Source organism: Drosophila kikkawai, chromosome 2L (assembly GCF_030179895.1).
Source record: "Drosophila kikkawai strain 14028-0561.14 chromosome 2L, DkikHiC1v2, whole genome shotgun sequence".
Lineage (NCBI taxonomy): Eukaryota > Metazoa > Arthropoda > Insecta > Diptera > Drosophilidae > Drosophila > Drosophila kikkawai.
In genome coordinates this window covers 8,758,701-8,785,291 of record NC_091728.1, presented here as the reverse complement: position 1 = coordinate 8,785,291, position 26,591 = coordinate 8,758,701, and the positions used below count along the sequence as shown (strand labels likewise).

At 45.4% G+C, this 26,591-nt stretch overlaps 15 protein-coding genes and 1 non-coding gene across 23 annotated transcripts; 9 read left to right on the top strand and 7 right to left on the bottom strand.

Moving 5' to 3' along the window:
• Positions 1 to 213: 213 nt before the first annotated feature.
• Positions 214 to 1,327, top strand: Wdr82 (WD repeat domain 82). The gene has a single exon (XM_017167074.3). It carries the CDS (start codon positions 311 to 313, stop codon positions 1,262 to 1,264), a length of 954 nt encoding a protein of 317 aa, XP_017022563.1. The 5' UTR covers positions 214 to 310; the 3' UTR covers positions 1,265 to 1,327.
• Positions 1,280 to 2,676, bottom strand: LOC108074860 (mitochondrial ribosome-associated GTPase 2). Its single transcript, XM_017167073.2, has 2 exons — positions 2,399 to 2,676; positions 1,280 to 2,339 (listed from the first exon to the last, which is right to left on the bottom strand). Exons 1-2 carry the CDS (start codon positions 2,540 to 2,542, stop codon positions 1,338 to 1,340), a joined length of 1,146 nt encoding a protein of 381 aa, XP_017022562.1. The 5' UTR covers positions 2,543 to 2,676; the 3' UTR covers positions 1,280 to 1,337.
• A 117-nt stretch (positions 2,677 to 2,793) lies between these two features.
• LOC108074799 (haloacid dehalogenase-like hydrolase domain-containing protein 2) lies at positions 2,794 to 3,964 on the top strand. Its single transcript, XM_017166984.3, has 4 exons — positions 2,794 to 2,955; positions 3,015 to 3,311; positions 3,371 to 3,587; positions 3,644 to 3,964. Exons 1-4 carry the CDS (start codon positions 2,825 to 2,827, stop codon positions 3,821 to 3,823), a joined length of 825 nt encoding a protein of 274 aa, XP_017022473.1. The 5' UTR covers positions 2,794 to 2,824; the 3' UTR covers positions 3,824 to 3,964.
• Positions 3,965 to 4,103: 139 nt separating this feature from the next.
• Positions 4,104 to 7,580, bottom strand: AlaRS (alanine--tRNA ligase, cytoplasmic). Of its 2 annotated transcripts, none has more exons than XM_017166982.2 (3): positions 7,486 to 7,580; positions 6,236 to 7,243; positions 4,104 to 6,175 (listed from the first exon to the last, which is right to left on the bottom strand). In XM_017166982.2, exons 2-3 carry the CDS (start codon positions 7,228 to 7,230, stop codon positions 4,270 to 4,272), a joined length of 2,901 nt encoding a protein of 966 aa, XP_017022471.1. In that variant the 5' UTR covers positions 7,231 to 7,243; positions 7,486 to 7,580; the 3' UTR covers positions 4,104 to 4,269. The 2 variants fall into 2 exon arrangements, with proteins under 2 accessions (XP_017022471.1, XP_017022472.1); XM_017166983.2 differs by having other exon boundaries at positions 6,236 to 7,240; positions 7,486 to 7,574.
• A 131-nt stretch (positions 7,581 to 7,711) lies between these two features.
• On the bottom strand, positions 7,712 to 8,669 carry LOC108074800 (uncharacterized). Its single transcript, XM_017166985.3, has 2 exons — positions 8,383 to 8,669; positions 7,712 to 8,316 (listed from the first exon to the last, which is right to left on the bottom strand). Exons 1-2 carry the CDS (start codon positions 8,499 to 8,501, stop codon positions 7,764 to 7,766), a joined length of 672 nt encoding a protein of 223 aa, XP_017022474.1. The 5' UTR covers positions 8,502 to 8,669; the 3' UTR covers positions 7,712 to 7,763.
• Positions 8,670 to 8,873: 204 nt separating this feature from the next.
• On the top strand, positions 8,874 to 9,509 carry Rcd4 (Reduction in Cnn dots 4). The gene is made up of 2 exons (XM_017166986.3): positions 8,874 to 9,185; positions 9,243 to 9,509. The coding sequence occupies exons 1-2, from the start codon at positions 8,874 to 8,876 to the stop codon at positions 9,507 to 9,509; spliced, it is 579 nt and encodes a 192-aa protein (XP_017022475.1).
• Positions 9,498 to 10,021, bottom strand: Dad1 (dolichyl-diphosphooligosaccharide--protein glycosyltransferase subunit). The gene has a single exon (XM_017166987.3). It carries the CDS (start codon positions 9,892 to 9,894, stop codon positions 9,556 to 9,558), a length of 339 nt encoding a protein of 112 aa, XP_017022476.1. The 5' UTR covers positions 9,895 to 10,021; the 3' UTR covers positions 9,498 to 9,555.
• A 186-nt stretch (positions 10,022 to 10,207) lies between these two features.
• LOC108074825 (proton-coupled amino acid transporter-like protein CG1139) lies at positions 10,208 to 14,897 on the top strand. Of its 5 annotated transcripts, XM_017167024.3 has the most exons (7): positions 10,209 to 10,361; positions 10,540 to 10,771; positions 10,886 to 11,010; positions 12,475 to 12,640; positions 12,760 to 13,669; positions 13,807 to 13,979; positions 14,042 to 14,897. In XM_017167024.3, exons 4-7 carry the CDS (start codon positions 12,502 to 12,504, stop codon positions 14,284 to 14,286), a joined length of 1,467 nt encoding a protein of 488 aa, XP_017022513.1. In that variant the 5' UTR covers positions 10,209 to 10,361; positions 10,540 to 10,771; positions 10,886 to 11,010; positions 12,475 to 12,501; the 3' UTR covers positions 14,287 to 14,897. The 5 variants fall into 5 exon arrangements, with proteins under 5 accessions (XP_070143878.1, XP_070143877.1, XP_070143875.1 ...); XM_070287777.1 differs by lacking the exon at positions 10,886 to 11,010 and having other exon boundaries at positions 10,208 to 10,361; positions 12,772 to 13,669; XM_070287776.1 differs by lacking the exon at positions 10,886 to 11,010 and having other exon boundaries at positions 10,208 to 10,361; positions 12,769 to 13,669.
• Positions 14,870 to 15,391, bottom strand: LOC108074829 (uncharacterized). Its single transcript, XM_017167029.3, has one exon. The coding sequence runs from the start codon at positions 15,331 to 15,333 to the stop codon at positions 14,908 to 14,910; it is 426 nt and encodes a 141-aa protein (XP_017022518.1). The 5' UTR covers positions 15,334 to 15,391; the 3' UTR covers positions 14,870 to 14,907.
• A 408-nt stretch (positions 15,392 to 15,799) lies between these two features.
• On the top strand, positions 15,800 to 15,897 carry LOC121502514 (U6atac minor spliceosomal RNA). The gene has a single exon (XR_005991032.1). It is a non-coding gene; the product is annotated as a U6atac minor spliceosomal RNA (small nuclear RNA).
• Positions 15,898 to 16,791: 894 nt separating this feature from the next.
• Positions 16,792 to 17,260, top strand: Peritrophin-15b. 2 transcript variants are annotated; one of them, XM_017167032.1, is made up of 2 exons: positions 16,792 to 16,898; positions 16,971 to 17,260. In XM_017167032.1, the coding sequence occupies exons 1-2, from the start codon at positions 16,889 to 16,891 to the stop codon at positions 17,240 to 17,242; spliced, it is 282 nt and encodes a 93-aa protein (XP_017022521.1). In that variant the 5' UTR covers positions 16,792 to 16,888; the 3' UTR covers positions 17,243 to 17,260. The 2 variants fall into 2 exon arrangements, with proteins under 2 accessions (XP_017022521.1, XP_070145173.1); XM_070289072.1 differs by having other exon boundaries at positions 16,861 to 16,910.
• Positions 17,261 to 18,198: 938 nt separating this feature from the next.
• On the bottom strand, positions 18,199 to 18,785 carry Peritrophin-15a. The gene is made up of 2 exons (XM_017167030.3): positions 18,630 to 18,785; positions 18,199 to 18,542 (listed from the first exon to the last, which is right to left on the bottom strand). Exons 1-2 carry the CDS (start codon positions 18,637 to 18,639, stop codon positions 18,244 to 18,246), a joined length of 309 nt encoding a protein of 102 aa, XP_017022519.3. The 5' UTR covers positions 18,640 to 18,785; the 3' UTR covers positions 18,199 to 18,243.
• Positions 18,786 to 18,969: 184 nt separating this feature from the next.
• On the top strand, positions 18,970 to 20,487 carry LOC108074826 (uncharacterized). Its single transcript, XM_017167027.3, has one exon. It carries the CDS (start codon positions 19,051 to 19,053, stop codon positions 20,332 to 20,334), a length of 1,284 nt encoding a protein of 427 aa, XP_017022516.1. The 5' UTR covers positions 18,970 to 19,050; the 3' UTR covers positions 20,335 to 20,487.
• A 793-nt stretch (positions 20,488 to 21,280) lies between these two features.
• On the top strand, positions 21,281 to 23,257 carry LOC108074828 (uncharacterized). 2 transcript variants are annotated; one of them, XM_017167028.2, is made up of 3 exons: positions 21,281 to 21,322; positions 21,638 to 22,218; positions 22,331 to 23,257. In XM_017167028.2, the coding sequence occupies exons 2-3, from the start codon at positions 21,906 to 21,908 to the stop codon at positions 22,843 to 22,845; spliced, it is 828 nt and encodes a 275-aa protein (XP_017022517.1). In that variant the 5' UTR covers positions 21,281 to 21,322; positions 21,638 to 21,905; the 3' UTR covers positions 22,846 to 23,257. The 2 variants fall into 2 exon arrangements, with proteins under 2 accessions (XP_017022517.1, XP_070139526.1); XM_070283425.1 differs by having other exon boundaries at positions 21,295 to 21,496.
• Positions 23,258 to 23,443: 186 nt separating this feature from the next.
• On the top strand, positions 23,444 to 24,623 carry LOC108074816 (uncharacterized). The gene has a single exon (XM_017167014.3). It carries the CDS (start codon positions 23,535 to 23,537, stop codon positions 24,621 to 24,623), a length of 1,089 nt encoding a protein of 362 aa, XP_017022503.1. The 5' UTR covers positions 23,444 to 23,534.
• Positions 24,624 to 24,669: 46 nt separating this feature from the next.
• Positions 24,670 to 26,462, bottom strand: fy (fuzzy planar cell polarity protein-like protein). Its single transcript, XM_017167012.3, has 4 exons — positions 26,325 to 26,462; positions 26,133 to 26,271; positions 24,946 to 26,060; positions 24,670 to 24,883 (listed from the first exon to the last, which is right to left on the bottom strand). The coding sequence occupies exons 2-4, from the start codon at positions 26,208 to 26,210 to the stop codon at positions 24,826 to 24,828; spliced, it is 1,251 nt and encodes a 416-aa protein (XP_017022501.1). The 5' UTR covers positions 26,211 to 26,271; positions 26,325 to 26,462; the 3' UTR covers positions 24,670 to 24,825.
• Between the last annotated feature and the right edge of the window lie 129 nt (positions 26,463 to 26,591).

The window sequence follows — 26,591 nt, the reverse complement described above, 5'->3', positions numbered from 1 at the left end:
ATAAATATTATAAATTAAAATTATTCACCTCCACTCTTTAGACTTGTGGACTCTTTGGACAAAGAACCATCAAATTATGATTTAAATCCGCATAAATTATTTCCATTTTCGATTCTAATCGATTTACTTGTCGATTCACTGAAAATCGATTTATTTCCAGTTCTATTTGAAATGTCGCTCTTGAACCAGTTCCGGCATGCTAGTTTGATGACCAATACGGAGCCAGTTATCGAACCAAGGGCCATCTCTGACATTGGCTCGCGTCAAATAAAAAAAATTATAAACAAAATAGAACCCGGCGCTCAGCACAATGAAGATAAAACTCATAGATTCTGTGGTGCGCAGCTTCAAAGTAGCCAAGATTTTCCGGGAGAACACGGACAAGATCAACGCCATTGATTTTGCGCCCAATGGAGAGCACCTCATCTCATGCAGTGAAGACGACCAGATCGTTATATACGACTGCGAAAAGGGGACGCAATCGCGCACGGTCAACTCGAAGAAGTACGGCGTGGACCTCATCCATTTCACACACGCCAACAACACAGCTATCCACAGCTCGACGAAGGTGGACGATACCATCCGGTATCTGAGCCTGCACGACAACAAATACCTACGCTACTTTCCCGGCCACACCAAGAAGGTCATATCGCTGTGCATCTCGCCGGTGGAGGACACATTCTTATCCGGCTCTCTGGACAAGACACTGCGCCTGTGGGACCTCCGATCGCCAAACTGTCAGGGGCTTATGCATCTGTCCGGCCGGCCCATTGCAGCCTACGATCCAGAGGGCCTAATCTTCGCCGCTGGCGTCAACTCGGAGAGCATTAAGCTGTACGACCTGCGATCATTCGACAAGGGTCCCTTCGTCACCTTTAAGCTGAATCAGGAAAAGGAGTGCGACTGGACGGGATTGAAGTTCTCCAGGGATGGTAAGACCATCCTAATCAGCACCAACGGGTCGGTCATTCGTCTGGTGGACGCCTTTCATGGCACACCACTGCAAACGTTTACCGGCTATCCCAACAACAAGGGGATTGCCATTGAGGCCAGCTTTAGCCCGGACTCACAGTTCATCTTCTCGGGCAGCACGGACGGACGCGTGCACATCTGGAATGCCGACACGGGCAACAAGGTGTCCGTTCTCAACGGCGACCATCCGGGACCGGTGCAATGTGTCCAGTTCAATCCCAAGTATATGATGCTGGCCTCGGCCTGCACAAACATGGCCTTTTGGCTGCCGACATCCGAGGAGGGCTTGTAATGAATCGTCGTTCCATTATCTTTGTGTAGCTCGTAAGAATAAAGTTTTATTTATAAATAACAACACCGCATCTCTAACTTAAAGCTCTTTCCTGGGTCTTCTGCCGGTCATACTCCCTTCGAATGATTCTTAGGAGCTGCTCTAGATTCTGACCCATTTTTGCACTGATACCAAGTACTGGTTTCTCCAGTCGGCGCTGCAGCTCCTCAAAGTTCTCCCGGCCCTCGTCCACATCTAGTTTGTTGGCCACCACCAGCTGGGGGCGAGTGGATAGTTGTCCGCCAAATTGCCGCAGCTCGTGCATTAGTTGGTCGTAATGCGTCCAGGGCTCTGAGGCGCTGGCGTCAAGGACGAACAGCAACAGCGTGCACCGCTCGGCGTGCTTCAGGAACTGTATGCCCAATCCCTTGTTGAGATGGGCATCGGGCACAAGACCTGGCAAATCAGCGATGGTCAGTTGAATATGATCATCGTACTGGACGGTGCCCAGATGAGGGCGCAGAGTGGTAAACGCATACGGGGCCACCTTCGGCTTGGCGCGGGTCAGGGCATTCAACAAGGTACTCTTGCCGGCATTTGGATAGCCTATCAGGCCCACATCTGCCATGCTCCGCAGCTCCAGGATGTAGGAGAAGTCCTCACCATGCGGCCCGTACTCGCAGACCTTGGGACTGGTCTCCTTGTCTGTGGTAAAGAAACGGTTGCCCTTGCCACCGGCTCCTCCGCGTGCGGCCACAAACATGAGATCCGCCTGCGCCAGATCTCCGACAATGATGCCCTGAGCGTTCCTAATGATGGTCCCAATGGGCACCTTAATCACTGCGTGCTTGGCATTCTTGCCATGGCAATCCTTGGCATTGCCGCGCTCTCCTTCGTCCGCTTTTAGAACGCTGCCCACGTGGTTGAAGTTGCGCACATCGTTGGATGCCTGGAACACGACATGCCCGCCATGGCCACCGTCTCCGCCATCGGGACCGGCTCTCTCATTGCACCACAGTTGCAGGAAGGACACGCAACCGTCGCCACCCTTGCCGCCAATCGCCCGGACTCTCTTGGCATCGGAGAAGTATTGCGCCTGCAAAGGAAACAGTAGCCAAGTTATGTAAAGTCCATTCGATCTTCGCTCCCCCCTACCTCCTTTCGCTGGGACTTGGACTTTTTGGGGCGCAGAGCTGTGGCTGACTGGCAGTATGTTGCTATTAGTCCCCTTTGCTTCCAGTTCGCGGATATGTCGAACAGAGCTCGCGCTAAAATAGATCTGCCGGTAGAAAACAACATTGCTAACAAAAAAACTGGTGGGCAGGGGAGTAGTGTTAAGCACAATACAAGGGTTTTTGAACTATTATATATATATTAAATTATAAACCAACAAAATAAGCTTAATATTTAATGAATAAAATTTGAATATCACAATTAGAAATATAATACATAAAATTTTATTAATAAATTAAACCCCCCTTTGCTATGTCTATGCCTAGCTATTAACTACATCAGCTGCTTCATAATATATCGACTATCGATAGTCGATAAAACACGTATCGAATCAGCTGGAATTAATAAATGTTTCTGATTGGGAAAAGAAGCTTTGCAAAATTCAACAGGATGTCCATCCAAGCTGCCCTAATAGATCTCAGCGGCACTCTACACGTGGAGGATGAGCCCACACCCAATGCTGTTGAGGCCTTAAAGAGGTACTTATGAAAAATTGCAGCAAGAATATTTATACATTTATATACATACTTCGGGACAGATTACGCAGTTCCGGCGTAGCCGTCAAATTTGTAACTAATACTACCAAGGACTCCAAGGCAACGCTCCACGAACGACTCTGCAAAATTGGCTTCCAGTTGGATCAATCGGAGATATACAGCTCCTTGAGTGCCGCCGTCGCGTATGTGGAGAAGAGTAAGCTCAACCCATATTACCTTCTGTCAGAGGATGCTCGTCAGGATTTTCCGGCGGAGGATACGAATCGTTACCAGGACTCGGTAGTAATTGGACTGGCGCCCAAAGCTTTCAACTATGACTGTCTAAACAAGGCCTTCAAGTAAGATTCGCAATCAAAACCATTTTATTTCAACTATGTATAATTCTTTCACCAATAAGTGTTCTCCTGGAAAATAAGAATCACCAACTGGTGGCCATACATCAGGGCAAATTCTACAAACGCAATGATGGCCTGGCTTTGGGACCAGGTTGCTTTGTCAAGGGCCTGGAATTTGCCACTGGACGATGCGCCAAGTTGATTGGCAAGCCAAATCCCTACTTCTTTGAAGGCGCTTTGGATGGCTTAGATCCGTCCTCCTGCGTTATGATAGGAGATGTAAGCGGTATTTAGGCTTCTCTTTGGATAGTGACATTAATGTTTTATGGTTTTAGGATGCCAATGATGACATTGTGGGCGCCATGAGCGTGGGCATGCAGGGAATACTGGTCAAGACCGGAAAATATTTGCCGGATGTTAGCCCTTCGCCGCCTCCCACTGCGCTGGTGGAAAACTTCTCCGAGGCCGTCGATTGGATTATAGAGAAAAATAGACTACAAAAGTCTGCTGCTTAATGAAATGATTTTTTTCCTATAGATTATGCTGACTGATTTTTTGTTTTTAAATAATACGTAGTTAATTTTGTGAATTTTTGTATATTATTGTTGTTTTTTTAAGGATATTAATAAAATACGGTTCGACCTTTTGTAAACAGATCGTCAAATTAAATCTGTGATAGAGAATATAGAAAACAGATACTGTATCGATATATTTGAACAGTCTAATCGTAAAAAGGACAATGCTGGTTCTTTATATTCTTCATTCCCCTCTCAATAAAGGAAAGCTCACAAGAACTATAAGTGTACAAATGCTTTTATTTTATTTTATAAATAAGCGAAAAATTCTTTAGAAATGCTGTTTGGAACAGATTAATGCATTACCATTTTAAGCATTCGGGGTTTATCAAAGTTCTGAGTAATTGAAGGATTTGCAGATTTTGAGTGTAAGCCAACTCTTCCGTTTACGCCAATTTCGCCTGTGCAAACTTGTTAGCCATCTGAAGGATCTCGTCCACCTTCTCGTAGTTAGTGCCCGATGCCTGGGCGGATTCCGGTTTGCCGCCTCCCTTGCCACCCAGCGTGGCGGAGACGTGTTGCACCCACTCGTTTGCCTTCAGACCCTTCTCCACTGCACTCTTGGGCACTGAGCTAAGGCAGAAGATTTTCTTCGAGTCCACATCGACGGAGAAGAACATGGCAGCGGCTTCCGGCAACTGTGTGCGCACCTGTTTGAGAGCGGCATCTAGGGCCTTGGTGTTATTGAACGCCTCCAGTTGCTCGACCAGCACGATGGCCTTGGGATTCGCCTCGCATAGCGCCTTGGCTCGCTCTACAACAGTCACAGAGACGGCGGCGCGCAGGGCACGCTCCTTGTCGTCCAAAGTCTTCTTTAGACCCTTCAACAAATTGCGCATGTCGTCCTTCTTCACGTACGGGATCGTGGCATGCGAGATCTGTTCGGTCAGCTCGACAATTTCCTTAACATGCGACTTTGAATCCTTGCCAGACTGATCAGCATCGATGGTGGCCTTCAGGCGGACGATTTCCTGCTCGAAGCCCTCCGACTTCTTCAGCGCCTTCAGGGCTTCAGGACCTGTCAGAGCCACAATGCGCCGAATGCCCTTGGCAATGGCCTCCTCACTACTGATGACAAAGTCCATGATATGGCCAGATCGCCTGAGATGGGTGCCGCCGCAGAACTCAACTGAGGTCTGTTCACCGGCCTCCGAATCGGGATTCTGCTCGAGCTCGTCAACGGGCACGCCGAAGGAGATTACCCTCACGGGATCAGGATAGACTTCGTCGAACACCGAGCGCAGGCCACGAATTTGCTTGGCCACAGCTAGTTTTGACTCCTTGGCGTAGATGGGCACATTCTTGTAGACCATCTCCTTCGTCAGCTGCTCAGTCTTTGCCACCTGTTGGATGGTCATTGCAGCCTTGCTATTGAAATCGAAGCGCAGCTTCTCGGGCACCACCAACGAGCCCTTCTGCTCGGTGTCCTTGCCAAGGACCTGGAGAAGGCAGTGGTTGAGTGCGTGCGTGGCAGAGTGATTCTTCATGGTCAGCCAGCGGCGCTCCACATCGATGTGCAGCTGCAGTTCATCGCCCACCTTGAGTGTGCCTTCGACGACACCAATGTGCAGGATGTAGCCACCACGGTTGTACACACGGTCCACCAGGAACTCGTTGGCCTCGTCATTGACCTTAACCAGAGCTCCCTGGTCGTAGATCTGGCCGCCGCTTTCCGCATAGAAGTTGGTCTTGTCCAGGACAATGCCCGCCTTCTGGCCGTTGCTAATCTCGTTCACAAACTGATTCTCAAAGCGCAGGGCCACGATCTTGCTGGTGCAGTCGCCGTAGTTGTAGGCCGAGTCACGTTCCGCCGAAACAGCTTCGTACTTGTACTTGTAGGAATCGTCGGTGGGGGGCACATTCTGCTCCTGCAACTGCGAGATGGCGTGCACGTCGAGGTTGATCTCCTCAATCTTGCTGGCCCCCTTGCCCTGTGACAGCACATAAGAGTTCTGTTTGGCCGCCTCGTAGCCAGCCATATCGATCTGCAGGGACTTCTCCTCCGCCATCAGTTGGGTAAGATCGACGGGAAAGCCGTAGGTGTCGTACAATCGCCAGGCAACATCGCCGGGAATGATGGTGGCGGTTCCCAGCTTTTCAATGGTGCGATTCAGCAAATTGCGTCCCCTCGTCAGGGTCTTGAGGAACTGGAGCTCCTCCTCGTTGATGATATCGATGATGTGCTGCGGGTCCTTCTTCACCTCGGGGAAGGCATCGCCCAGCAGGTCCACGACCGTGTTGACCAGTGTGGCAAAGAATCCGGGCTTGGCGTTTAGTTTCTCAGTGGCATAGCTACAAGGAGAATCAAATTTATTAAAGACTTTTGTCGCAGGAAAGTCTTTGACTACTCACCGCACAGCGCGTCGGAGGATGCGTCGCAGGACATATCCACGGCCAGTATTGTCCGGGGTGCCGCCATCAGCCAGGGCAATGGTGATGGTGCGGGCGTGATCGGCTAGCACGCGGTACGCCATGTCAATGCCGTCACTGTCGTCAGCGCCGACGCGTCCCTGGTAAGCTGGAGCCCCAGTGCCCGCCTGGATGGCATCGAAGAGTGGCACGAACAGATCCGTGTCGTAGTTGGAGCGCTTGTTCTGGATGACGGACACCAGCCGCTCGAATCCCATGCCGCAGTCAATGTGCTTCTTGGGTAGCTGCTTGAGGCTGCCGTCAGACTCGCGGTTGTACTGGATGAACACGAGATTCCAGATCTCCAGTACATCGGGATCGTCCATGTTTACCAGCTCCGGGACACTGCGTCCGCCGATGCGGTCAAAGTGCAGCTCGGAGCAGGGCCCACACGGTCCAGTCTCCCCCATCTCCCAGAAGTTGTCCTTCATGCTGCCCGGCAGGATGTGCTCCGGCTTGAGGCCCAAGTCCAGCCACAATTGCTTGCACTCTAGATCGGGCTCCAGACCACTGGCTTCATCTCCACCAAAGTAGGTAACGTACAGGCGATCCTTTGGCAGGCCAAGGCGCTCGGTTAGGAACTGCCAGGCCCAGGAACAGATCTCCTTTTTGAAGTAATCGCCGAAGGACCAGTTGCCCAGCATCTCAAAGAAGGTATGATGGTACACGTCCTTGCCCACGTCGTCCAGATCGTTGTGCTTGCCGCCGGCACGAATGCACTTCTGCGTGTTGGCAACGCGCACCCACTTGGACATCTCGCTGTTGGGATCGGCGGTGCCCAGGAAGATGGGCTTGAACTGGTTCATGCCGGCGTTGGCGAACAGCAGCGTCGGATCGTCCAGCGGAATGGTGCTGGACGAGTGCACATAGATATGCTTCTGCTCCTTGAAGAAGTCCAGATACGCATCGCGCACCTCCTTGGCGGTCAGGAACTTCATTTTGCTGGTGCTGCTGCAATGGAGGAGCAGGTAAGAAAAAGCGCACACTGAAAGGTTGCCACGCGACAATTGATTCCCCTAACCCCTCAATTGGCCACAAAATCGGAGCAGTGAAAGTGCACGCCGCCCGCACGACGTGACAGTATTACCCGATTTCGAAGCGATTTAAGAGAGAAAAGTGCCCGCTTCTTCAATTTCCCAGTTGGCAGTACTGCGGTGTCCCGCTCTGACTAATATTTGTTATGTATTACTCACGTTTTCAACAGTAAATGCAAATTCAAACAATTTCGTCAGCCGACTTGCAGCCGATGTGTGCGGGGTATGACCGTTGGAGGGCTGGCCAAATATACTTTCGCTTTCAAAGTTTCCGCTATACGGCCACACACAAAAACCGTAAAATTGGAAATTTAACGAAAGCTTAAGAATATTTTAAAGTCTTTTTAAATAAAAATGTAATTTAATCTACAAACAGGATGCAAAGTTTTCTCCCCAAAAGTCGCCTCTATTTCAGCTAGGTAACAAAGTAAAAACAATTAAAAGTCGAATCTCTGCGGCATGTGGTTCTCCTCCAGCTCGTGCTCGATTTCCTTCATCCGCAGCATCATTTGGAAGTTCTGCTTGTCCTCCAGGCCTGTGAGGAACATGGTGATCAGGGCCTGAACGCAGATAATGGCGCCCAGTGCCGGCACAATGGGTCGTGTGAGCTTCCGCCACAGCATGAACACCTCTCGAGGATTCTCCGTGACCGAGGGCATACGGTATGTGTAGCAGCGGGTGGCGAACATAAAAGCGGCAAATGGCGCCAAGATCGTGGGATACACAACGCCCAGGCTCGTCTGGAAGGCAGCACTTCGCACCTGGAGACACGCGGGGCACTGGCCCAGGGGATTCAGGAGGATTGGACGCTGGATGAAGAACTTGTGCGTCAGCATGGTGAATATGGCAGGTACGGCGACAATGGGCAAGTAGCTGGATAGCCTCCCGTGCCCGCCCAGCCGCAGTTTGGTGCGATAATGGTTATTTATGTAGGCACCCGTGGCCGCCGCCATAGCACTCAGGACTCCAGGTGCGTAGCGCAGGGACCATCTGCACAAAACAATGGGTTTGGTTGTTAGGTAAGCGACAAGTGTATTTAGCGTGCATTTCACTCACACATCTCCCACTTTGTCCCAGGCTGTTATAATCTTCCATTGGTATTTTAAGGCCTGATCTTCTGTTATCACAACGGCATCCTTGGGCAGCTCGTCTGGTTTCGCGCGTGATAATGCCATTTTATAGAAGAAAACGAATTATTTGTGAGTTGTCTGTTTGGCCAACAGCTGTAGATGAGGCAGTGTTGGAAAGCGCCAAAACCGGCGTATCAATCAACAAAACGCGGCCATTGACGGTATTCCTTTTGGGTTGAATTTTTGTAAGTTATCTGTCAACCTTCAGAAAAATTAAACAATTCATGTATCTACCACGTTTTGGCTTGGTATTCATCTGTTGAAAGATTTCCTTAAACGAATGCGTTTCATTTAGCCGCAGTTTACTGTGTTTCGAAGAACAGCTGTTTCTTTTCCTGGCGACAGTGTGGCGTGCGTCTTCATTGCAGTGTTGCATATGAAAGTAATTGCATAGTGCGTCTCGCTCTTGGATTTAAAATGCCGTACAAACGTCAAACTCGTCCTATTCTGAAGCCCAATAATTCCACGGTACGCCGCCTGCATTGCCCACCGTCAGCACCGCCTAATGTCGTCATTGAGTCCTCCAGCGGTCCGGATGTCGAGCTACCACCGCCACCGGTCAGCGCCCGGGCTTTTGGAGGCTCCACGACGCCAAGACCCGTGCTGCAGCCGTTGGCCGCGCCCGAGTACAACACCTGCGTTCGCCAGAAGAGCGAGATTGACATCATGAAAAAGGTGCAGCCCCCTGTGACCTTATCGCCGAAATCAATGGCCGCCATTGCTCCAAAGGTAGGTCCTGACACCTTATATTCAGAGTAACAAAAACCTAATTTGAAATTCCCAAAGATCACTCAGAAGCTGAACTTCCAACCGTCCGATACTGTTTTCAAAAATCTGGAGTCCCTGAACGTCAACGACTCGGTGATGATACCGCAGAAGACGAGCTCGCGCCCAGTCAACAGGAAGGCCAAGCAGCCCGAGCTTCAACTGGCAGACTATTTGGAAAATATACAGCTCATTGACTTGTACGTTCCGGAACCCGACCTGGGATTGGAATTCAAACGGAAACCGTTCGATTGCTACGGCGCCTACAGGCGGATATACTACAATTAGTTTACATTTTATTTTAAATACATGCGAATCCAGTTATACAAGTTTGTTAGCCAATGAAGTTCATCACCACCAGATGCAGGATCACATGGGCAAAGATGAAGTCGGCGAATCCGCGCTCCGGCGAGATGCCGGCAAAGACGGCCTTGTTCTGGGGATTGGCCTGCAGGCGCAGGCACACGGCTAGGACGAAGCAGCTAACGGTGCTGATGAAGCCCGACAGGAATGAATTGAATGGGAAGGTGCCGACCAGGCAGCAGTAAACAAACTGGATCATGCCGGTCAGCAGAATGTAGCCCAGGTAGATGTCCACCAGCTTGAGCTTCTTGGGGGTGTTCTGCACGTAGTCGTTGTAGAACTTGGAAATGACGCTCGCCAGCTCGACCATGTTGCTCTTCTTAATGCGGTTTCTCCGGTAATTTGGGTATAAAACGGAGATTTTTTATAAATTTACCGCAGACACGTCACGAATTGGGAGAGAACACAAAAGTAGGACCGTTGCCGGCATGTGAAAATAATACTGAATACTTTAGCGATGAACGATTAGGTACAGGAACTACTCAATAGTTTGGATGACTCGAAAAGGACAGTATGTTCTATGAAAAATATAATTTTTTGACTATACTCGACTTGCTATTAATTTTTTTAGAGCATATTTCACCCAATCATTTTTGAAAAATCGATTTGCAAATTTTGGGGTTGTTTTTGTTTTTGAACATTTTATCAGGTTTGTACTGTACCTCCAAATTATCGATAAATTCGGAAAAAAACCAAACTCAGCCGTTGGTATTTCGCTGCCTCAGTGCAGGTTTTCAGGCAGTTGTTATTGCAAGCGATTTCGAAGAAAATTGTAACGTATGTACAAATATATAATAACAACAAACCAACAATAAAAACGTTAAAGTGTATTGCGGCTGGACAAGAAATGTTTGCTATCGGTCGGCCGACTGTCGCGTGTTATCAAACAGACGACGACTTTAATGAATGAATACAACATGATTCATTGTTGATGTTTTCTCCGTTTGATTCGCAGTGCTCCAGACACTCTTGTCAAAGATAATTGGCATCCGCTCCTGTCCTGCCCCTCCTCCGCCCCCGCCACTGCTGCACTCCATGGAGCTGCTAGCCATTGTGGATTTTATGTGATTTCCCTATTCCCGCACTGATATATTGCGCGTCAACGTTGTGACCTTCGCCGGAGCATCCCCAGTGACAAGCAGGAATAATCAATGGAGGACCTGACGCCGTTAACCAACCTTCAACAGGTAGAAACTCCTACACACATGCAATTCTTGGTAATCGATTTATGCGCATGCCAAATGTGTTTATTTTGATTCAGTTTCTGCCTTTGTCCATCTGTTAATTATGGTTTCTTACAGTTTTAGTTCCAAGATTATTATTTGCCCAACTGCCCGCCAACTGCCTTATAACAACTGCCAAGTGCATCGAAAACAGCAAACAACAACCCAACTTGACATTCCTCCTCTAATTTGTGATATTCTCAGTAAGTGAAATGTACTTTTAGATCTTTATAATATCGTCGCACTTCGTTGTGCAAGTGATAAAACAGAAATAAGTTAGAGCAAAGTGCTTGCTTTCTTTATGGTTTTTAAACACAGATTTCTTGAATTCAGGTCGGATGCTGGCACATGTTTGTCTGCTGTATGTCTGGACAGCTTTATCACAGCTTCTACTAATCCCTTAAGCCTTTAATCGGGAGATTAGCAATAAAAATAATATATGTACATATATAATAATAATAGTACTCGTTTTAGGTACCTCAACAAAAAAGTTCCAAAACAACGATTTGATTTTATTTGTCTTCCTAACGCTAAAAGTTTAAAATTAAGAGTGTCACAATGGTTCAATAATTCACATTATATTTGATTTAAAACTACAAATTATTTGTATTATATAGTATTCTAAATTTAACAATTTCATTTTCTTATTATTATGTATTAGTAGTAGTATTAATGATTGTATAAGAACAAAAGTGAGTTGTAAGCATTTTCCTTGTTATTATTATTATTTTAACCAAAATAAGAGTCGAAAGAAATTACCCACAGTTTTGTTTGGAAAAGGCAAACACGTGAACATGAGCTCCTAAAATAATAAAATAATCTTCGGTTTGGGGTTAAAAATCGCCAAGAAGGAAGAATATTTGCTTAGATAGGGTCTTTCAATTCACAAAATATCTGACATTTTTTGTGGTTTTTTTTATTGTATCTTAAGTTTAAGTTTACTTTACATTATTTAAATGAAATATTAACATCTCCGACATAGGTGTTATATTAATCCACTTCCATTCTGAGCCGTCGGATGTAATGAAAATCGAACCACTCTGAAATGAGATATGATATTTGCGAAACGCTGCCCTCGCCTCTGCTGAGTCAACATTGAGAATAATAATAATGGGTGGATATTTGATACGACGTCTGGATACATATTATATAATTGTGATTTATGGTACAAACATCGGTGGCTTTCCTGGCAAAATGCGGCTCTTATCGCCGACCTACTCGTATAGCTTGTTTTTGCGACTTGTCAGCTTCGATTTCGGACTTCAAGCTATACTCTACTCAGTGACTGGACTCGCAAATTTGATATCGACTTCCGATGCGAGCGTGTAATGTGTAATAAGGTGCCACATAGAATCAATCTATTCGCTTGAACTTTAAGTCAAGTCCAAGGCTAAGTCCGGACTATCTGCATGGTCCGAAAAATTTTCCACTCCACCCCGGCACGCGTCCGTCGTCCATTGCTGTGGCCGCCGCACTATCTGAATCTCCCTCCTATTGTTATTTGAGCGGGGAAAACTGAGTCAGCGGAAAATTTTCGAGGCGAGAAGCGGGCGTCGCAAGTGGCTGGCGGTTCAGTGCGTTTCGTGCCGCCGGGAAGGGCACATCACATCTAGTGCATCGCTCAAATTGATCGATTGATTAAACACCACTACACCCACTTGTTCCAGATTCCCGAGGGTGCGCCCCGCAAGAAGATGTCGGAACGCCAGCCGTTGTTGCTGCAGAGCGATGCCTCCGACTACGAAGGCAGCCGGGGATCGTCTGCGCGACCCATACGCAACTCTCCGCCAGACAATACGCTTGTGAATGTCCACAGCGAGGACAGCCTAGCAGGTGAGTTTGTGTCCGTCTATACAGACTCTTAAATGACTTAATTTTGTAATAGAATGCAATACATAACCCCTATATATGAGAAATTAACTTAAATATTCCTTTTGATTCTTCTCTGTGAGTGCACGCAGCAGCCTCGGGATCGGGAGACGACGAACATGGATCTGCAGCGGACAAGGCCAGCTATAACCCCACCCTCCATCGCACTCTGGAGCACCCAACGTCAAACTTTGACACACTGATCCATCTGCTGAAGGGCAACATTGGCACTGGCATCCTGGCCATGCCGGATGCCTTCAAGAACGCCGGCCTGTATGTGGGTCTGTTTGGCACCATGATCATGGGCGCTATTTGCACTCATTGCATGCACATGTTGGTGAATTGCTCCCACGAGCTGTGCCGGCGGCTCCAGCAGCCAGCACTGGACTTTTCCGAGGTGGCGTATTGCAGCTTTGAGACAGGACCGCTGGGCCTGAGGCGATACTCGCAGCTGGCTAGACGGATCGTGACCACGTTCCTGTTCATCACTCAGATTGGCTTTTGCTGCGTTTACTTCCTGTTCGTGGCCCTCAACATCAAGGACGTGATGGATCACTACTACAAGATCAATGTGCACATCTACCTACTGCTGATGCTGGTGCCCATGATTCTACTGAATCTGGTGCGGAACCTAAAGTACCTGACGCCCGTCTCCCTCATCGCCGCCATACTCACTGTAGCCGGGCTAGCCATTAGCTTCTCGTACATGCTGCACGATCTGCCGGATGTGCATACGGTCAAGCCGATCGCCACCTGGGCCACGCTACCCCTATACTTTGGCACTGCCATCTATGCGTTTGAGGGCATTGGCGTGGTCCTGCCTCTGGAGAACAATATGCGAACACCCGAGGACTTTGGCGGCACCACGGGCGTTCTAAACACGGGCATGGTGATTGTGGCCTGTCTGTACACTTCGGTCGGATTCTTTGGCTACCTGAAGTACGGCGAGGATGTGAAGGGTAGTATAACCCTGAATCTGCCGCAGGGCGACACGTAAGTTCGCTCAGAAAATTTTCCATTCCTAATCTCTCGATATTTGCACATCCTTAAGCTGTATTTAAACAGCAAACGAATGTATCTGCTTCTCTCCTTATTACCGCATTAATTTTGTTATTATATTTATATTCCAGTCTTTCCCAGTTGGTGCGCATCACCATGGCCGTGGCCATCTTCCTCTCCTATACCCTGCAGTTCTATGTGCCCGTAAATATTGTAGAGCCATTTGTGCGCAGCCACTTTGATACCACGCGGGCCAAGGATCTGTCAGCGACTGTGCTGAGAATCGTTCTAGTCACCTTCACTTGTAAGTGCTTGTGTTTTCCCATCAAAAGATCACGATTTTGTAAGCTCCCTTTTCCCCCACAGTTCTGCTGGCCACTTGCATTCCGAATTTGGGCTCCATTATCTCCCTTGTGGGTGCCGTCAGTAGCTCAGCGTTGGCTCTCATAGCGCCGCCCATAATCGAAATGATTACGTTTTATAATGTCGGATATGGCCGCTACAATTGGATGCTGTGGAAGGACTTTCTCATCCTGATATTCGGACTTGGTGGCTTTGTCTTTGGCACCTGGGCCAGCTTGGCGCAGATCCTAAACGACCGGACACACTGAGTTTGACCAGGACCGAGATAGAGTTTCTGTGCGAATTTATGTCGAAGGCTTTATGTAGTTTATACCCTAAGTTATTCTTCCTGTTTCGAGGAAAGTGTACCTTTCGGTGCTCCATTTGTGTTTTAATTTATTTTTTTTGCGATGATAGTTGTATCTTGTTATCCATTAGCTCCAATTTTGTACCAGAGACAATAACTAGCAATATAAGTAGACAGTTTTGCAATACTCTTCAGTTCAGTTCAGTACAACAGTAGCTTATGAATTTACCTGCGTTAACTCGAGATCCGCACAATGCCAAGTGATTTTCGCGTAGTATTCTTAAATAATTTGTTGTTTAGATTTTACTATGTATGTTAGTCTAGGTCGGTGCAGCGCGATCATTCCAAAGCAACGCCCAAAAAGAATTTACCCAGCAAACCGAAGTTTTATCGTTCGTATTTTCTAATTATATATATATATAGTTATACATGCATATACTACTCAGCATACCGTATTGGGTCTCCGAAATCTCGACCTCCGATTACATCCATTAGGTGTATCAGCAAATGTTCTTTAATGGTTTAACGAGTAACAAAAGACAATAATAAAACTTAATGTTTATAAAAATCAAATACTATTTATCTATCCCAAGATGGCCAATGGAAGGCGAGCTAGGCTTGGCCTTAAAATTCTTAGCGGGCTCCTCGAAAGGAATACCAATCCTCGGCCACCTGGCAGTCGGTTAATGTTTGTCAGACGAGCGAGTTGAGCCTCCTGGACCGGCTGAACTTCTTCTGCATCCGGATCGGGTGTGAAATCTTGCGGCTCCTCGTCACTGGGCAGCTGCTCAACGGCATCGGTAGGTGGTGGACCGTAGGTCAGGTCTGGTGGACCATAAGTCTGATCGGGCACACCTTCCTCGAAGGGTACCTCAGGCTTCAGTTCCTCGGCGGACGGATAGGGCGCCGCATCCTGTTGCCTGGATAACCTAGCTGGCAGAGCTTCAATCATCCCGAGAGCCAGGATTAGCACCAGCAATGAGCAGGAAGTTTTAGCGAAGCTTGACATGATTAATTGAAAAATAAAGATAACCAAACCGCAGGTGGAATCGGTAATAATTGATAACTGTCTGCCAGAAACATGTCTTTTTATACACTCTTGACTGGAGCTACGTGTTCGGATTTATTAATTTCCGATGGTAAAGCATGGCCTTACGGCTAATGACTGACCCTTGAGGGCACTTGGAAGTGTCACGTTGCAGGTGCCCAAAACAGGTAGCAAAAAACATTATTTTCAGTGTCAATGTCAAATAAAATAAAAGAGTACCTAAAAATAATTTCATTGGAAGTTGTTTATATCTAAAGTTAATTACAAAAATAATAGAAATGAATAAAAACAAATAATAAAAACAAGTTAACTTATTTTATGAAATTTTTACAACATACATAATCTATTTTTAGCTCTGCGCTTACAATTCCCAAGTCATTATTCTGCGTAGCGTGCATATAAAAGGCGGCAAGCGAGCCTCGAACTTGTGTTGTTTGGAAGGAGAGCCAGTTAGCACTCCCCTAGACAAGGATGGAACACATAAACGGTCGGCTAGGCACAAGACAAAGCCGTCCAGAATTTTTTTATGGTTCAGTTTCTTGTTTTGCTTTGTAATAATACGTATTTATAAATATTAAATAACCGATAGCACTATTCCAAAAATTGCATTAAAGGTAAAATTACTCAATAAATGTATTATTATTATAAAGAAAACCAAACAGAATCTTATATATATATATATATATATATATATCATGGGTCGACTTTTATCGCCCCCACTCACCTTCTAGGAGGAACAACTTATGCGGAGTTTCTTAGGCTTATCTGAAACCGTTCACTGCAGGCGGCACAACCTCCGGTCATCCACATCGTTGGTGTTTTCATGTTTGGCCGAGGCTGCTTTTGAAAGTAGGATAAAGCTTTTACGGATGATCTGGGCCTATTTGACTTCTGGTCTAAAGAACTTGGTCCAGATCCACATTAATCTGTTGGTCATTAGTTTGAAGAGGACTCGTCTTCATGTAGGATGATAGATAGAGCTTTAGAACCTTACCATTGTCTCTCCCCTTTTCTATTCAAAGGACGAACCCTGTCCAGCGCTTAGAGAGTGGCCAGGAAATGCAGATAGGCTATGCCCGAGAGCAGGAGCTGTCCGTGGAAGGTGTACTATTCACACGGACCTTGGAATTTCTAGTGCTCCTGGAACAGAACCGCCACTTGCAAGGCCTTGATTTTAGGTGCACATATCATAAACAAAACATTTGTAAACTTATCTTGAACATTCTTTTTAAGTATTTTCGCTAAGCTTAAAGTTTTAGATTGAGTATTAAAAGCAGTATTACGCGTAGATCCTAAAGGCACTTGCTTTGTCTTTGGTCTTTGGCTGGCGTCAACTGTCGAGATACCGTCAGCGATACACACACGATTATTTTTAAACGATTCCATGTTCGCTCGAAAATAGAATTTATCAAGTCAATAGTCGTAGACAAGTAGGATGTGCGATAATTATGACATAGATACGAGGGTGCTATAAAAGGCTGACTTGGGGCTGCATGCACTATAATTGAACAGGAACATGAAGACCGGTAAGTTATATTGTGAGAACTCCCCTAGCATACTATATGATATATAGTACTCACAAACGGTCCTTCCGCCAGCTGTCGTCCTGCTTTTCCTTGCACTTTTCGCTGCTGTTTACGCTGACCAAGCCTGCAATCCCGATGGCGATGGCATGCCGGACTGCACTGGACGCTCTGGACAGGTTTCACGGGACAACTGGGACCCAACCCACTACTGGGAGTGCGACAACACCGGTGTAGCTGTCTTGACAGCGTGCGAATCACAAACTGGATTCGATCCCAAGACCGGAAAATGTATTCCCTGGAGCACTTGGCAATGGTATGAGCCCTGCCCACAGATTGAGCAATAAACTGTTCTACTGATTGAATTTGGTTATTCTTTTATTTTGCACTGGGCACTAGAATTGCGGGCGTAGGGTAATTTTAGTCAGAGGCTTGATTAATATCTAACAAGGGAAAGTTTAGCCATTTCCGTACCTTTTCCCTCTTCATTTTATGTAGTTTTTAACTTAATTAGAAATTACTAATAAACTAAATTAGAAAAACATAAACATTTTACTCGTGCATTCTTTGAGTGATCTTAGCAAGCAAAAGTCAAAGCATAGTGTCTCTGTTCTAAGTTTTTATTGCAGTCGAATATTTCGCATTTTTTTTATATGCTAAATTCATTTAAATTTGATCAATTGAAGCATTCATAATGCAACTGTGTTGACGGAGAATTAGCCATGTTTTCACAAAAAAATTGTCCAGAAAAAGCCTTTAATTTGATTAACTCAAAAAATGTATATTGCCTGAAATTTATACAATTTTTTTTTTTTTTTATTATCTTACATTGAGAATTTATTTTTCCGATTTCGTAAACATAGGAAACTATTTTTATGAGTGTACACAATGAAAAAACTTTTATTCCGTTCCAAATCGGGAATCTTTTATTACCGAATTTCACATCTTTATGTGACATTTTCTGTTTTTCGTTGTTTATTTAATAAAATGATAATAAATAAATTAGAGAAAAGTATTATCTTCAAGTAATATATAAATAATTGTATTGTATTTTTAATGTAATATAAGCCGGTCCTTCAATCGATTATCAGGAAAATTAAATTAGTCACGAAAGAATTATATTTTATATATTGCATTTTAGTCATTAAATATGACCGAAGGAAACAAAATAATATTTTAATTATTTACGTTATATCGAATTAATTCTTAACAATTGATTATCAATTAAATGATGAAGTTTATTTCCCCAAATGTAGATATTCCTTATTCATGTCTCATGATTTAAAAAAAGCAAAAAAACCAGTTAGCATGCAATCATTTTTATTTTTCATTAAATAATTGAATTAATTTAGGCGCAAGGTTGAGTCCATGTCCATTCAGACCAGGAAACACAATCGCCCTTTGGAGCAAAGAATCCTTGGTATTCGATCGTCCCATTATCGAAATTTTTTACACATATCACACTTGCAGGTGCGGCGCTAGTTGTTGAGTTGCACAACCAATAACGGGTCGGGTCCCAGAAGTTGCGGATCTTTACTCCTAGGTTGGTGGAGTTGGTGCAGTCGGGCATATTGTTTCCATCGCGATTGCAGACGTAGTCGGCGGCATGGAGAGCCACAAAGGCGGCGAGGCAGCACAGTACTAGAGCTGAGGATCACAGGAATGCAGAATTATTGATCGGTTGGTTGATTCGCCAGAAGGTGCTATCCCGGCGGAGTCCCGCTGTTGACTTACCGGCTTTCATGGTTGAGCTGACGAATGTGTGTTTGATGGCGAGAATTGGCAACTTTATATACCGAAGCCCCGCACTGATACGAGTACGAGCCTTCTCCGGCAATAATGGTTATCTCTCCGCCACCGGAGGAACCTGTGCAAAATTCTATTTTGGCAGAAACATGAAATGATTCGAATATAATCAAGCCGTGTATCGCCCGCCGGTCGTGTCGATATCTCCCGTTTCGAAATTGAGCTGACGCAAGCGCTAGATAAGATGGGGTCTTGGAAAGGTCAGTCCCTCCGAGCCAATTGCTGTTTATAGAAACGGATATTTCTCTAAAACAAACCATATTTTAAGGGCTCAGGAACTCAGTAGGTGGCCCAAAATTGATCTGATTCAAAGTAATGTTTCAAAATTCCCTGTGATTTACCCCTGACAATGGACTCCAAGGCCAAGCGTGGCCAGCGTCAGCGGGAAAACAGCCTGCCAAACACCATTGTGATCCAGCTGGTGTCCCCGCAGCCACATACCATGCCCATCTCAGTGCACGCGATGCCGTTGCTCCCCGAATCCAAGACGCCAGTGGAGCAGACGCGAAGGCCAGCACCTCTTGCCCCTAACAGTCCGAGGAGCCCGATAGCTCCATGCCCATCACGTATGCAATCCGCTATGGGTCCTCCGTCCAGAATAAGAGCACCGATTGACGAGATAGGATATTCTTCTCCACAATTCATGTACGCCAACAGTGACCATACTAACCAACCTCTGGGTCAGGGCAGGACTGTGTGGATGGAGTATGTCTATCATCCGGGACAGAATGTGGCACCCATCTACAGTTCGCCGCTACGTGCTGAGCAAGAGGGAACAGTAGGCCATTGTGTCTGCAACAACTATCGCTGTGCCCGAAGATCGATACAGGAGCCGGAAAACTTCATGGAGAATCAGACTTTGCCCCGACTAAGTGATTTCCCACAATCGCGCCAAGAGTCTGCGAGCACGGAGGGCCGTCGCGATCAAGCAACTAATACCGATGACCAACCACAGCACCTGGAGTCCCTGAAGGTGATCTGCGAGACCTTGGGTCAAGCAATTGTAGCAGCAGCTACGGCGGCCGTGGAGACTGCCCATAAATTGTATACGCCAAACGATTGTTTACCCAAACCGAAGCTAACCACGTCAAATAAGACAGAATGCAGAGCAGACCAAGCACAGGAAAAAAAGAACATTTCCAGCTCAATTGAAATGATCGACGTATCGGAATCGGCCAGTAAAGTCCATATAAAATTTCCGAAAACGCCGAGAACAACGATTGCTCCTCCTCCGTGGCTCCCACAACCTTTGGATTCAGATGAAGAGCGCATGGAGTCCGGCTCTTCGCCAACAGGAGTTTATATCAAAAGCCGACAGATTATTCCACAAAGACCTAATTCCTCCACTGGAAGTTTGCCTGTGAGAAAATGTCCAATGGTAAAGCAAAACATTAGTGCTAGAGTGAAGGGTCGGGAAGGTCCAGCAATCAGGAGGCGTTTTCCCACAGAGGAGCAACCACCAGTCAAACAGGAGGAGAAATCTGGTCCTACATCCCCGAACGCTTTAATTATAAAGCAATTAAAAGTTGTAGGTCCTTCGCCACCAGATCTAACCGTAGTCACTTTGCCTCCAGATCCAGATCTCTCAAGTTATTCCCAAACGGACGACCCTTGTTTGTCTAACAAAATTTAAACTTCTTCGGGCAATAGTTATAGTTCAATAATCCTGTGAAAAATATTTACATATATATAAAACAGAAAGACATATAGATTACTGCATGAATGTCCAAAAATGTATAGAATACTCCTTGTATGAAGAATAAATCAAAAGTTCATTTTAAACTAAGCAATGACGTACGAGAATAATCTTAGCTAAAATATTAAAAAAAAACGGTGCAGTTATCAAAAATTTATTGAAAATTAAGAAATGGTCTAAGAGCTAGCATGACCACATAGTTTAGTACGAGCTATGTTCCGTTGGGTAGAAGTCACTAAACCAAAGTAGAAATTACGTAGCCGACCCGTGGAACAGTCATCTATTCTGTTTAATTATTTATTTAGTGACTTATTTAGTAATTCCTAGTGCGACAAGTTTGAAACTTATATTTATTGTACTAGTCAAGAGGGATGTGTATTATTTTCCTTTCCTATATTGTTTTAACCGATTACAGAGGGTTTAAACCACATTGTTTTGTATTTTTTAATAAAATAGGACCAAGAAAAATGTTTTATTTAGGCATGAAAATAAGACACAAGCTACCTTGAATTTTTATTTATTTTTATTTTTGATTGTTATCCTTATCGCTTATAATAATTTCAATTGTCAATAGATTGTCGCAATAATGAAGTGCATATAACTAGAACACATCCTGATTAGATACGATAATCCTCCCAGTAAAAAGATAACCTCGTCTAATAATCATTAATCAGCAAGGATTGGCTTCTTAATCACAGTAGCACACACGATTGGTTTAGATTAAACGCCGCGTGTGATAAGCTCTGCGAAATGTTTCATATTTAAGCTTGCCGTGTTTTGTGGTGATAACAGAATTCCTCGAAATAGAGGCACGATTCCAATAAGCTGATAAGGCGACACGTTTTCACAAGACATCCCTCTCTACATTCTTGCAATCGAGTCGCGAATGCCGGAAACACAAGACATCATTTCGCTGACATTTAAGGTAGTTTTGCATCTTTGCTTCTTCGCATTTTGGACACACGTCTAATAAATTGGTCGTGTTTTTCGAGTAATGTTTGCTGCTGCCGTTTTGTCGGTTGCACTCGCCCGGAACAGTGATAATTTCTTAACAATTCTTAGCTGTGCTGTGATCTGGCATTGTTAGGTTCCATAATGTGTGGGTAAAATTATTTAAATTTTCTAAACTTAAGCAGATTGAGTTTCTGTACAAATATGGCAAGATACATATCTTGATTTTGATTATACTAAACGCATTATAATATTAAAAAATACAACTAGTCTTTTTACTTTTTTATAGATGGGAAATTTATACTCATTCATTTATCGTTCGGTTAACTTTACTTAAGTTGCCAAATCCCAATCTTGTGAATGGGGGTCTCGTGTTGACGAAACCCCTGGCCAAGGAAAGTGAAATTCCCCACGCGACAACTGGCGCAACTGATGGACGCAGCCAAGCAGACAATTCCAGACTCAAATTGCATAGCACAATTTGTCGCCAGTCGCTTGCAATTCCTCCGATTTTATTATAAAGACTTGATGTCAACGCGCCGGCGAGCTTAGTCAAAATGTTCGCCTGCAAACGGAAGCTTCAGGCCGCACTGCAACTTATGCTGCTGCTGAGCCTGTGGCTGGGATTTGGCCTGACACAGAACGCCAGCCATGAGATTGCCACCGGACGCTCGGAGAACCAGCTTGACCTGTCCAGCTCGGTGGCTGCCAAGAGCTTCGAGCCACCGCCAGAATTCTACAGGGGCCCAGAGTCGCATCCGAACAATCATCCCTCATTGGGAAGTGTGGGTGAAAGCCTTAGTGAAACCTACAACAAGTGGCAAGGCTTAGGTAACAGTCAAGGAGGTCTCCAGGAGCGCATCAGTGTGGGTAGGTTTTGAGGGCTTCGAAGGAATATCAGATAATTTAACCCTTAGTCAGTCGGGGGACGTAAGACCAAACCAATTTTCGTATAATATTATTCGCAATTTCCATTGAACAGGACATCATCAAGGAAGTGCTGGAGCTGTAGCATCACATGCACCGCCAGTGGGCAGTTTCGAGACTAACTCCCATCCATATCCCTATGAGTACTCTCACAGCACTGCCGGAGCAGGACCTGGACTGGCAGCTGGAGGTGCATCGGGGGCTTACTTTGGCAGTTCTAGTGTGGAGGCGGGGATACCATTCGATGTGTACGGATCGCGACCAGGGCATGGAGTGGGTCACAGTCATTATTCCACGACGGAATATGCATATCCCTATCACTTGGATCACCATGAAATAGCCAGTCACAAGGGACCGGGATACGGAGAAGGATCCTCCAAAGCCCTGTTGGCCAAGAGTTTTCTAATTCCTTTAGCCAGTGCTGCCGTTCTGGGGATTGCAGCCGCCTTGATAAGCAATCCCCTGCTCCTTCAACTGGGCACCGTTTCCGGACTCGGGGCACCATTTGTCGGGAAGCGTAAACGCCGGGCAGCGGGCTCTCGTCATCGTCGAAATATGGTAACAAATTAAGCCCATAAACACGTACTATTAATATGCCATTCACAAAAGAAGAAAAAGATTAAAAAGAAAAATCATCACTTTTCAATGAATATTTACCGATAAGTAGAAACCCCTTTCCCTGATAAGATTTTGTATTAAAATGGTAAACAAAGTGTGCGAAACGAACTTGGAACCCCCAACATATTCAAAATATCATTATAGTACCCACCATTGAGGAGAAAGGAAAGGAGTTATCAAACAGTAATAAACCTGAAGTGGTAAATCATGTAGAGGTTCTTTCCTGTATATTAAACTTTTAATGATATACTTATAGCCACTTTGATACTGATTTTTAGATTCATAATTTATTTAAGCATACTTAATTCCCAACAACATTGTTTATATTATTTATATTCATAAAATTAACGCATTTTTCATCATATTTTCATAACTCTTTCTCTGGTTGCTCTTCTGGGTTTACTGTACTAAACTGGGATCATGCACAAAAATAAGTGTACTTCGGTTTTCACCTTTACATTATCCGACTCATTACTCGCCATTTTTTATTTATTTAATTCGAATACCTGGAAATATTTTTAAATTATGATACAAATCGTATATCGATATTTCAATCGATAACCTGATAACCAGCTGGCAGAATAACAACAAACAAAGTGGAAAAACAAATATAATGTTGTAGTATTTAAAATATTAGAGTAATGTGCTCGAAACGTAATCTGAGTGTCCTTGTGGACACAGAAGACGAGCAGGAGAACCAGCCGAACATCACCGCTAAATCGTTCTGCCAGCACACTTCATCGGAATTCGCCGGCTCACCGAAAGCCCACGGAAGCAATGTTTCGGGCGATTCCTTATCCACGCAGCGCAAGAATAATGCTTCCAAGTTCGAGAAATCCTGGCTGGCCCTAAATAAGTCGTGTATGGCCCTAAGCCCGATGGATTCTTCAGAGAATATCAGTATGACAAGTTCCCCGGCAACAAAACGTCGAACAAAAGCCTTGCCCGTCTCCATTGGTCAAAATTCTCCGAGGACTCCTCCCGCCATACCCCGGTCGAGGTTATCTTCTTCGTTCAAGACTTCTCAGCGATGGAACGCATTAATGAGCGAAGAATCCTGTCATTCGCTAATAAGAAAATCTCCGCAGACTTCTCCTTTGATGCCGGTTAAGAGTCCACAAATGTTCTCTTTCTTCAAGACATCGACGATTAATGATAATTCTCCAAAGACTTCTCCGTTAATTGAAAAAACAAATAGGAGCCCTCGAAGGTTATCCTCCTCCCTCAAAACATCTCAGCGTTGGAACGACTTGATGAGCGATCATTTGCTGAATGAATCGAGCTGCACGGACGATAGCCATCTAGAGTCCTCACCAGCCATCCGTCTGGTGCCTGAGCAACCCTCCCAATACCTGCCCAGCAGCAGCCAGAAAAGAGTCACCCAAAAGCCACACAAACGCGCCGTTAAGGGAGGCTACGCCGAAAGTTTCCAGCGGTTGCTGAAGAGTGTGCGAATGGATCAGCGTCATCAGAGCAGCAGGGAGGCCACCCACAAGGTTCAGGTGCTGTCTTTAAACGAAGAGTTCAACCTATCAATGGCTCTAGTGGAGGCCGAGAGCCAGCAAGGAAGTTCAAGCTCAATCTTTAATATTATATTACAATCGAATCAATCAAAAGACGTTAAGGCGGGCTCTAGGCTGAAGTTCTACTTGGATCCGAACATCAAGCCGTTGCAGCTGTCCAACAAGCAATTGGTCTATTGTCAGCCACATAATGTAATTGTTTTATAAAGTCAAGCTTTAGTTGTATGTATAAAATGTATAAAAATACTGCGTCTCACATTTTGTTCTGCGTTAAGTATAGTTTTAAGGCTGAATAGGTTTAAAATACTTAATAATTATGAATTAAGATGAATATTCCCTTATGCCCATTTGTTACTTGTAAAAATATCAGTATATCAGTCTTGAAGAGTTCGAAAAGTTAGGAATGCTTTCACCAGCAGACAGACTTCTCCTGAAGTATGTTTCCATGGATGCGTTGCGCCAGAAATCTATAAATAAATAGAGTGTTAAACCAAAATCCCACCGCAGGATCACTTTTCTTAAATCAAACCTCATTGCATGTGTGGGTACGGCGGCCACGAAGAGCAGAAACAGGACGTTGCCCAGCTCATCCGCATGGGCATAGCACTTGTGATAGTCCGAGCAGCTGTACTGATCCATCAGCATGGTTTTATTGCCCGACGATGTTCCCGTCTCGAATTGATGCACTGCATCCATGGTCTGGTCGTAAAATTTCTTCAGTATGTCCAGTCGTTGCAGATCGCCAGCAATGATGCGTTTGACACTGGCGGACTGGTTGAGATTTCTGGTAAACAGACTCTTCCGAGTATGCCGGTTCAACAGGATAATGGCCAGCACGTTGCCATCAATGTCCAGGTTCTCCGGCAGACTGCGTGGCATGCAGCGCTCGGCGGCGGCCAGAAGATTACCCTCGTTTCGGTACGCACTCATCGCTTGGGCATGCAGCTCACGAAATGGGGCATTCTCAGCTCCGCACAGCACACACAAGGCGGTGTTTGGCGCCACAGGAATGCTGACAAATCGATAGGCAATATTGGGACTCTTTACGGGCAAGTGGACGGGCACATCGTGCTGCAGGGAGCTGGATGAGTTGAGCAGGAACAGCAAGAGCTCCCGATCCCTAGTGTCCAGGTCCCACCAGCCCTCGGTGGCCACCGCAATGCGATGGCCCACTACCAGACAGCAGAACAGAGAGCCGCAATGGCCACTGAACTCGTTGAGGCACTGCAGCAGCTGGCCATTCTCCGAAGCCAGCAGACAGTCGGTGTAGCCCAGAAGCTGTGTACCCGCGCAGGCCGCCTCCAGAATGGCATCCACAATGGGCACATACTTCTTGGCATCCTTCTTCAGTCGCTCTAGCAGTGTGGCGTGCGCCATCTCGGCTGTACGAGTGATGAACATGGCGATCGCCCCAAAAACAAGGTCCGCCAGTGTCTGAAGCAGCTGCACCGATCCCAAACCACAAGCGCAGACTATCAGGGTAATGGCGTTCTGATCCCTCCAGATGTAGGTCCACTCCTCTGCATCCGCGGAGCTCTGATACTGCACAGGCTGCTTGCTGGTCGTGGTGGCTTCCAGTTGAATTCCCAGTGATTTAAAGAACATGTGAAAGCCGTTGAGCGAAGCCACCGTGGAAAAGGGCAGCTGGAAAATATCAATTACAGAAGGCTGTTGAATGACAGCGCCCACAAAAGCTTTCGCACATTCTTCACTTACATTTTCACATTCCCCCTTCTTGCGCGTAAACACCGGTAAGCCGCCATTTGTTGTTAAACATAACAAATAAATAGACATTATGAGCTTCTTTCCCAAAATCTGCAACGTCGACAGCGTAGCCAATATAGCTATTTTCCGGCTAGATCTTACTTAAAACACATGGAAAACAATTTTAAATTTATATAGACTTACATGAAAAACTTAGAATTTTATGGTTTTTATCATTTTAATATGACATCAAAAATCATTGACTTTGTACTTAATTTATACTCTAGTTTTCGATTAAATCGATTCAAAATTTAAAAAATCGTTTAATCGATCGGCAGCAATCGATTACATTGCACTGTGCTACAAAATAAATTATTCTGGTATAATTCAATAACAAACGTGATTTCTTATTACTAATTATAAACAGACTGTAGAAATAGTAGGCTTCTCTAGTTTGTCACACAATTCGCT